Source organism: Psammomys obesus, unplaced genomic scaffold (assembly GCF_907164565.1).
Source record: "Psammomys obesus unplaced genomic scaffold, mPsaObe1.curated_primary_1811, whole genome shotgun sequence".
Taxonomy (NCBI): Eukaryota; Metazoa; Chordata; class Mammalia; order Rodentia; family Muridae; genus Psammomys; species Psammomys obesus.
In genome coordinates this window covers 7,571,508-7,581,482 of record NW_026591918.1, presented here as the reverse complement: position 1 = coordinate 7,581,482, position 9,975 = coordinate 7,571,508, and the positions used below count along the sequence as shown (strand labels likewise).

The 9,975-nt window shown below is 44.3% G+C and overlaps 1 protein-coding gene across 2 annotated transcripts; it reads right to left on the bottom strand.

The window, feature by feature from the left end:
- Positions 1-1,509: 1,509 nt before the first annotated feature.
- On the bottom strand, positions 1,510-9,171 carry Selenok (selenoprotein K). 2 transcript variants are annotated; one of them, XM_055612444.1, is made up of 5 exons: positions 8,981-9,169; positions 6,114-6,204; positions 4,325-4,408; positions 2,762-2,848; positions 1,510-2,029 (listed from the first exon to the last, which is right to left on the bottom strand). In XM_055612444.1, the coding sequence occupies exons 1-5, from the start codon at positions 8,997-8,999 to the stop codon at positions 2,026-2,028; spliced, it is 285 nt and encodes a 94-aa protein (XP_055468419.1). In that variant the 5' UTR covers positions 9,000-9,169; the 3' UTR covers positions 1,510-2,025. The 2 variants fall into 2 exon arrangements, with proteins under 2 accessions (XP_055468419.1, XP_055468420.1); XM_055612445.1 differs by lacking the exon at positions 1,510-2,029 and having other exon boundaries at positions 2,758-2,848; positions 8,981-9,171.
- Between the last annotated feature and the right edge of the window lie 804 nt (positions 9,172-9,975).

Here is a 9,975-nt window from a genome sequence, read left to right as displayed (position 1 = left end):
ATGTGAGCTGGGTGGGCAGAGCCCCTGTAATCCCATGTAACCGAGAAGGGCAGAAGTATCCTGAATGAAGTTGGCTTGGACTGTATGAGACTGTCTCAGTAAACAGAAGATCACTGTCCAGTCCAGCAGGGTCCACCTTGTTTGTTTTTCGAGACAGTTTCTCTGTGTTAACAGCCCTGGCTCTCCTGAAACTCAATTTGTAGACTAGACTGGCCGCGAACTCACAGAGATTCGTCTGCCTCCTGAGTGCTGGGATTAAAGGCATGTACCACCACCGCCTGGCTTTGCTCCACCCTCCTTGATGGTTTCTTTTTGCATAAGCTACTGAATAGAGAAGGTTAAAATACAGGATATACAAGAGGATAGGCCCTTCATTATATGCAACAGTGGTCCTCACGTGCAGAACAGATCAGCTAGTATAAGCTGCATGTAGGGACTCTGAGGATAAGTCCTGAAAGAGGAAGCCTGCACCAGCAGCAATCTTGAGAGTCAGAAAAGGCTCTTAGGTCACAAGCACAGAGAAGCCATTGCTTACGCTAAGTCACCTAAATATTCTGGTGTTAACCCTTGCACACTGGCTCATTTCTATAATGTTTCTGTGCCTGTGTCATGTAGACACTGTTTATAAGACTAGGGTAAGCCAAGCAAGCTAGTGCATGCATACCTGTAATCCCAGCACCTCAGAGGCACAGGTAGGAAGAGCACAAGCTTCCAGCTCAAGGCCAGCCTGGACCTTCTGCCCTGTTTAGTTTTTGGAAACGCAACAATTTAGAATCACCAGACAGCCTATGCATACATCTGAAGGGCGTTTTCTTGATTACTGTGTGAGGACCACTGTGGGCAGTGGCAACTCTGAAAAGGTGGTTGGGTTGTTAGGGCAAGCATCAAGAGCAAGCCAGTAAGCAGTGTTCCTAATGGTCTCTGCCCCAACTCCCTTCCATGCTAGACTGTGAGCTGTAAGATAGGAAAAACAAACAAACAAACAAACAAACAAACAACACCTTCCTCCCCAAGTTGCCTTTGATCAGAGTCTTTACACAGCAATAAAGCAGCTAACTAAGAATCTCAAAAAAAAAATGGGTGTAAAGACTAGGGATAAGATGAACAGGGCTTTCTACTTAGGGAAAAGCATGAAAGCAAATAGGAAGGATCCTAAGGAGATTCTAAACAGATTCCTGTTTGTAAAGTCTGAAGTCACTGGTTTTGAAGATTGGCCAGCATATAGTCAGTCACTTGAATCTCAATTTTGATGACTGTGGCTTTATAAATGTCCTGACAATTTTATCTGGTAGTAAATCAGACAAGATGTATTCATGAAATATATTAAAGATTTAAAATTCAAAACAAGCTGGGTGCAGTGGCACACACTTGTAATCTCAGCACTCAGAGAGGTAGAGCTCTGTGAGTTCGAGGCCAGCATGGTCTACAAATTGAGTCTAAGACAGGAAGACTACACAGAAAAACACTGTCTTGAAAGACAAAACAACAAAATCAAAACAAATACATATATATTACCGAAATAATTATATTGTAGTTTATTTATAAACGAGAGCAAAATAACAATAAAGAGTATTTCAAAAGAAAAAAAGGCAACATTAACAGGATTATATACATTGGAACAGGGCATGGTGGCTCAAAAAAGCCAAACAAACAAAACCAAACAAACAAAAAATCAGGACTAAACACATGACCTTTATTTCTTCACAAAGATTTTGAGTTTAATCATATAAAGATGAAGAATCAAGTTTTGAAACCTAAAAATATTTACTTATTAAAACTATATTAATACTTTAGTAAACTATACAAAAAGATAAGGAGACAAACATGTACGTTTATAGAACTGCATTTCAGTCAGGCCAGATCCTGCAGAGGGAATTCCCAGCCTGACCTCATCCATCTGTGAGGACACAGGGCAGTTCTTGTTGAGACATACACCATCTTATCCTGCTTGAGCCGCTCTTCACCTCCTGATGACTTCCTTCTACGCATGTGCATGTCTAGCTGTCTGCTTCTCAGAGCAGACATTTACCTAAAAGAGGTTAAAACATTTAGCCTCTGTTTATTAAAGTGGATTTCTTCCCTCCCTCTTTCTCCCCCCATATTTCAGCGTGAAATTTCTGAGGAGTAAGAAAAATGAAAGAAGGGGCTGGCAGCCAGGGAGGTCAAGAGGAGAGGGTACTAAGAAAAAAAAAAAACCACCAAATCTTTTCTCAACTGATATTTTGGTAATAAAGTCAGTACATTTTCAAGGATTAAGATATATCTTTCTAAATAAAAAGATGTGCAACTTCTATAGAGATGGCTTGGCAGTTAGGAGCACTTGCTGCTCCTGCAGAGGCAAGAGCTTTATTCTCAGCACCCACATTAGGTGACTCACAACTGCTGGCAACTCTAGTTCCAGGAGGATTCAACTCTTCTGACCTCCATGAGTACCCATACCTAGGTATGCATACCTACAAGCAGGCGTGTGTGCGCGCGCACACACACACACACACACACACACACACACACACACACACACACTCTTAAAATGTCAATTGCATGAGATCCAAGAGTCCTCTTCTGGCCTCCTCTGGCCCGGTGCACACATGGAATACATGTGAACACCTGAATTTAGGACAGCCTGATCCAGGGCTACAAAGAAAAACCCTGTCTCGAAAAGCCCCCTACCAAAACTACAACTTCTGTTTTCTTAAACAAAATATTCCCAAGGTGGCATTTTCATTAAAGTCCTGAAAAATGATCTCAGATTTTAACTTACCTTCCTCATCCACCAGCCATCGGAGGAGGGCTGGGGCCACGGAGATGACTGATTCGACCCATTCTTCGTGGAGGGTTTCCAGGTGGCCTAATAAGAAAGTATTTACTGTTTGGTAAATCCAGCTTCAGTTGGTTCTCTCTCTCTCTCTCTCCCTCTGTTTTTTAAAGAATGTCCTGTTATGTAGACCTGCCTAGGCTGGAATTTTATATATAGACCTTGAACTCAGATTCCGCCTGCCTCTGACTCCCAAGAGCTAGGATTAAAGGTGTGCGCCACCACACCTAGCCAACTGGTTCCTTCTATTAAGCATTCAACTACACCTTTTTCAGTAACACAGGAAAATAAGCATGGCGGCTTACAACTGTCACCTCAGCACTTGGGAGACAGAGAGATTATCAGCAGTTTAAAGCCAGCCTAGGCTACACAGCCAGGACCAGGGCAACAGTGCTACAAAACAACACCCTATCTCAAACACAAAGCAAATAAGGCATACAACCCTAAGAGCCTTAAAATGTCAACTACTGTGTACGTTGGTGAATAAAAAGAACATGACTCCTCCTAGGTATGGTGGAGAACATTTATTGTAGATAAAAGGGAGAGCATTGTCAGAGGCAGGGACATCTGAGTACAGACTGAGCTGGGCCACGTGAGGAACAGGGGAGGAGGGGAGAGAAGCCATCAAGCAAGAGGGGCAGCTTGGACCAAGAGGGTAAAGGGTAGAGCAAAATAGACAAGTAACCAAAATGGCTGGATTACATGAAGTTTTAAGATTAAGAGGTGAGGCATGCCAGCCATACCCTGTAACAGGTAGGGGCGAGGAGAAGCTGGCAGCCAGCATCTGCTTTGATATGTTAATGGGCACCTCAGTTATCTATCTGTCCCAGGTTCGAGACCTAACAGCTGATGAAATGGGTTACCCTGGCTGCCAACTTGACACATCTGGGAACCTCAACTGAGGAAAAGCCTCCATCAGACTGGCCTACCCAGAGGGCATGTTTGTGGTGCATTTGACTGCTAATCGCTAATAGCCCACTGTGGCCGGTGGGCCCAGGCTGTATCACAGAAGGCAGCTGAGCAAGCCAGGAGAAGCAAGTCAAAACCAGCCTTTCTCCATGCTCTCTGCTTTAGTACCTGCTTTAACTTCCCTAGATGACAGACTGTCACAAAACTCTCCTTGTAGTTGCTTGTAGTCAGTGCTTTCTTACAGCAAAGGAGACGCAAGCTCTAAGTCAGGAATCAAAACTTCCAACACTTAACCATCAGACACACAGTGCATGTGAACGGCAGCTCCTCCTGTTAAGTGAACCAGGCTCAGTCCAGCGCTGCTTCTGGGGCTGGAAGCTGGGACTTCACACTCTATGTGAATGCTGGCCATTCCTTCCCGGCCTTTAGCTCAGCTTTCCCACTGTATATTTACCATGTTTTACTCTTCTGCCAGTTTTACTCTGTTTATCAGAAGAGGCAACCTGACTTTTCAATTTATAGTAAATTCTTAATTTTGTGACATGAGATTTAATCTTTTGATTTCTGCAAGGCTAGCTATCTAAAATAATAAAAACATACCCTCTCCCATCATCGTATCTGGAATCAGATGAGTTGCCATAGCCTCTTCTTTTCTTCACATCTTGCTGAAGCAAAGTTTTGAAACTGAAACAAGGAACAGAAGACAGGGGTATCACTTCCGACACCATCACCAATATACTGCCACGGTTTTAATTATCTCTGTGTGAGAGTGACTAACACAACTTATTAGCTTAAGCCTATACTTTCTGACACAGCTGGACATCTTTAGCATAAGCGCGCATCTAAAATAGGGTGTGCCACATTTGTCTACTAAAGCCACCTGTCCCTCTGTTTCTCATCTGCTGGTGACTCTGTGGCCAGCATGAAACCGGGAGTCCTCATCAGTTTCATTCTTCCTGTTCAGCCTCAACAGAACCTATTTTTACAGTATCATACAGTCACCCCCCCCCCCCCCCCACTAACTTATTCACCATGCCTGCAATTCCTCCGCCAACAGCCTACTTGAGGGAGGGACTAGATGAGGATATTATAGTCAGAGGCACAGAGCGTCTCAGAATGTCAGAAGAAAATGTAATTTTCTCTTCCTCCTCCTCTAATAGGGCAAGAAAATGCCCTACAGAACTGCCTATAGGCTGACCTTATAGAGGCATATATAACCTCTTAACTGAGGTTCCCTCTTTTCAAATACCTTTAGCTTGTGTCAAGTTGACAAAAAACTAGACAGCACAGCACTCAATGAAGGAAGAAACTATTCTCCCACATCTACTCAATACAACTTTCTAAACACGAGACATTCAAATATCTATTCAAATTCATGGTAAGACTTGTTAGTAATTGGTTGGTAATTTTGATAACACAGCATGAAAAAGTTAAACAACAAAAACCCTCATGAGTGAGAAGTTTACTTTTCGTCTCTTCTGTTTTTTGACTTCTATGTCTTCATTAAGAGCTCAGACCCAGTGGTGGTGACACACTCCTATAATTTCAATATTCAGAAGGCTAAGGTAGATGACTATAATGAATTCTAGGCCAGCTTCGATTCTAAGCCAGCTATATAACAACACTTGGTCTCAAAAGCCAAAAAGTAATTTGGCATTAGAACGCACAGGCCTGGCTGTAAGTGGACATGGCTACCCTAACGGTTCAGGCATCGTCAAGCTCACTAATTCAACAACTTCCTTTGGGAAGCTAAAAATGATTGCAATTGGGAAGTGTTTCAGCCCATGGTTCACACAGAGACTCACAGCTGACCACAGTGTAGAGATGCTCAAGCCACCGCTGCGTACCTGTATCACACACTCTCTCCTAAAAGCTCAGGGAACAGTAAGAAAAAGGGGAGAGAACATTTTAAGGGCCAGAAATCAGGAGAACTGGAACAAAATAGTGTGTCTTAAACATGCACTCACGGATTCTTCGAACCTGTGTGCACTTGCACACGTCAAGGCTGTGAACAGTGGAGCATGGATACAGAAGGGCTACACAAGCCTCTACTTCTACCTGAAGAGCTATTGATAGCTGATGACTGGTGGACGGAGGGAGCATCACTTTCTCTAGGGCTGTGCTCCCTTGCAGGGAGAAACTGCTCTGGGGGATGGCCCCACACCCATATGTCTGGCAGTAATTATAATTAGTGGGTCATAAAAAAAGAAGCAAGGATATGAAGTTAGGAGGGGGCATGTGGACAGCATGTGGGGAAGGGGACAGAAAAAGAGGGATCAAATGATCAAAATACATTGTACATACGTACGACATTCTCAAAGATAACCAAACAACATAATGTAATTCAATCAGCTTAAGAAAAAATGCAACTAAATGCTTTTACACTTACAAAAAAACCACAAATTCTGCTATTCCCCAGAAGAAATCTGTTATAAAAGACAATCTCCATGGGGACTGATTCCGGCTGCCCAACACTTGTCCTACAGAGAGAATTAAAAGAAGGAAAAAAACAGTAAATGCCACAAGTCTACTACTTGACATTGCATTTAATCAACAGAGCAACAGTTAATAAGCTCAGGTTTGAACTTGCTCAACTACTTCAGAATAGTCAACATCAGATCTATTATGAGTGAAGTAAAATTCTGGGATCTAGAGTTCATTCCTTTGTTAAATGCCTACATACCTATGTGATTCTAGTGGTGAACCCTTTCTAGGCATCTCCTTTCTACCTCCCTTTCCCTGCTTCATGGGTAAAATGTACACATTTTAGTAGCACGATTATGCAGCATAAATTTTATCATTTTTGAATACATAAGCAAATTTACAAACATCACCACTGCCTACTTCCAAAACTACTTTGTCTTCCCAGCTAAAATTCTACTCATTCAACTTTGACTTCTCAATACTTCTTCCCTGTAGCCCTTAGCAACCACCAATCTACTTTCTGCCTCTGTAAATTACTGCAAAATCTCATAAAAGCAATCAAACTATTTCCATCTTTTGTAAATAGCTTGCTTCACTTAGCACAATTTAGAGTTTAGCCAACATGACAGACTATCAAAATTTCTTTCCTTTAAAAAGATTGCCAATAGTCCATTATATATACTTTTAATCTGTCACCTGTCAAATGACATTTTGGCTTTCTATTATGAATCGTGCCACTATGAACATTGAACATACAAACATGTTTATTCAAGCATTTTGAAGAAAACAATTAGGTCAACTCTTACACTGCCTCTTTTTTCTTTTGAGACAGAATCTCACCATGAAACCCTGGACAGCCTTACCGGAGATCTGCCTGCCTCTGTCTTCAGGGTGTTGGGATGAAAAGTGTGTACCAACACATGTGGAAACATCTATTTTCTATAAGGTGTTCAGAGAAACCCCCCCACCCCACCCCCAACTTGCACAGTTTCTTGCCTGTAAAAACAAAAGTATTTAGCTATACATATCTTTGGAATCAGTTACTTTTATTTATTAAGTTCTTATATAAAGAATCTATATGGTCCAATGACTGCAAAGAGGTTAACTAGGGCAGAACTGCATGAATAGCACGGAGTTTAGTTTCAGGTTGTATGTGAAGAAGCTAGAGCACTCTGATGGGGGAGCGGCTGTCCATCAACCACCTGTTCTCTTTACTTTCTGAAGGCCTTCAGCACTTTACCATTCTCTGCCCTGTACCAGCTTCCTTTCAGTTATTCACTGAGGCAGAGCAGAAAAGAGCTAGACAGAAGGGGTGAGCGATGGCTTTATTTCTGTTTCTAGCTCTGCTTTGTTGGCTTCTGAGAAAAATTATTCCAGATCTAACCACCATATTGGTATGAGATAAAAGATGTCAGCTGGCACAGGAGTCATCTGTGAACACCGATACACTACAGTCCTTACACAGACCAGGTGGAGCCCATCAACCATCCCTTTGTGAGTCTGAAGAACTAGATGCAAGTCCATCATTCTACATGGCTCTTTGTAAACTCCCTCCTAAAATCTAAAGGCAGAACCTGACACAATCTCCATGTCCCTAGAGGGTTTAAAAAGATGCTGGAATAAAGTTGCGTCTGTCAGCTACAAAACTCTGTAAAATAAAAAGTACTCAAGTGCCACCCATGACTGCACTCAGACTCTACAATAATTATACTCTACAAAATTATTTAGCAACACATGAAGCCAGTAACCTCAATCACAAATAATTAAAAATCCGAAAGTACCAAAACTAAGATGAAACGCTGCTGCTTCCTTTACTGTCCATCACACCACTATTCCAAAGCTGAAATTTTGAAAAGCCAAGAAATTCAAAGCGCACTCTGGTGATACGCAGACGAATCAAAGGCAGCCACACCTACTTCCCGGGACCCAAGCAAGGCGAGGCTTCTAGGACTGCACCAAGGATTTTCACCTAAGTCATCCAGGTGGGCAGATGGTTCTGGCACTGTTGTGACCTGGCCATGGCGGCATCTTTTCTTTCCAAGTTTCTCTGTGAATTGTCTGTCTCAGATTCTCTATTCCTGTAATTAGAGACTAGCTTCTCAAGTTTTTTTCAAATTAGGGCTCTTTGAGGAGAAAAACCTATCAAATTTTTTTTGTATTACCTAGCGTGGTGGTGCCCGCCTTTAATCCCAGACCCCGAAGACAAAGGCAGGGGAAATCTCTGAGTTGGTGGCCAGCTTAATGTACGCAGTGAATCACACGACAGACAAAACTCCAAAGCGAGACCTTGCTTCAGTTTTTTTTCATATTCGTGCTAGTTCTGCATTATTATTGTACGCATTATAGAGGCAGTATGAGAGGCAATACTGGAGCCAACCTGCGTTCAATGTGACCGAAGTTATATACTGCCTTTGTGATTGTGGGCGTGCTATTCAATCTATCTGAGTCTCAGTCTGCATCCGAAAAACAGGGATAGTAAGATACCACCTGAACAGAACATTTCCAAAGATGAACAACCCGGTAAGCAAAGACCGCTGTTACAGTGGCCCAAAACAAAAGCGCCACGAATACCAGGTTAGCAACACTGTCACACTCCCGGGTCACGGATACCCGAGATAACTACCGCAGATCACTCCTGGAAACCCGCTGTTCTGAGGCCGGCGGGGCTCCGGGGCCACCCCGCGGCGGTTACGGGCCTTCTGGGCTGCGCCTCGGGGCCCACTGCCCTCGCTTCCGACGCCTTCCGGCCACCGGACTCTGCGGGAGGGAGGCCGTCCTAAGCACCAGGCCGGCCAGCGGGTCGGCGCGGCCCGGGCAGGGCTCCCCACTCACCGTTCGAGATGTAAACCATCTTCCCTCCGGTTGCCCACCTGCAAGCGACTGGGCAGACCCGCCCGCGGAGCTGCCGTAACTAGCCTCGCGCCCCGCCCTTTACGTCACAGGCCACGAAGAGACAGACACAGCATAGAGGTGGGTAGAGCCCATTGGCCACGGGGGGGACAACTCCTGGCTGGCTGTTCCGCCCGAGTCACTTCCGCTGGCGTGGGCGCTCTGTGAATCAGGAGACCGGATGTGACGTTCAGGAGCGGCTCTGAGGAGGCTTCCTCCTAACCTGTTTCTGGCTTGTCTGTGGGACGGCTTTGGCACCGGTGCGCCACTGACTGGAAGTCGCGTTCTGGTTGATAGCTAAGCACGGGGTTCGGGTCAGCAAGGCTGCCAGATGTGAAGTGGCTTGAAGAGCCCCGGCGGCAGCAAATTCCTCAACTTTCCAAATGTGTTGCTGTTTTATGGAGTGGAGGGGACAGGCTCTGAGGTGATGGCCCGAACGTGAACTTAATCATCAGATTTGGGGGAACTCACTGATAGGTCCCTTTTGGACGTATTTCCTTTAAACCAGTATTTCCGCTCTGAGTTCACAAGACGTGGCTTTTTTTTTTTTTTTTAAACAGGTCTCTGTATTCCTGGCCTGGAACTCAAAGCTCCAGCTTTTCTGCCTCCCTAGCTCTGGGATTAAAGGCGTGCTCCACCACATTTAACTGGTTTCTTCTCTCCCCTGTCCTCTCCCCCTTCCCCCTCTTTTTTTTTTTTTTTTTTTTGAGATGGCATCTTTGAATCCCCAGGCTGCTCTTGAACTCACTTTGTAGACTCATGAGGCAGAGGCAGGTGGATCTCTAGGAGTTCAAGAAGTAGCATTTTGTTGTTTTCAAGACGGTTTCGCTGTGCAGCCCTGGCAGTCCTGGAGAGCAGGCTCTGAAACTCAGAGACCCATCTGCCTCTTGCCTCCCAAGTGCTGGGATTAAAGGCATAACCATCCGCAGCTAAGAAGT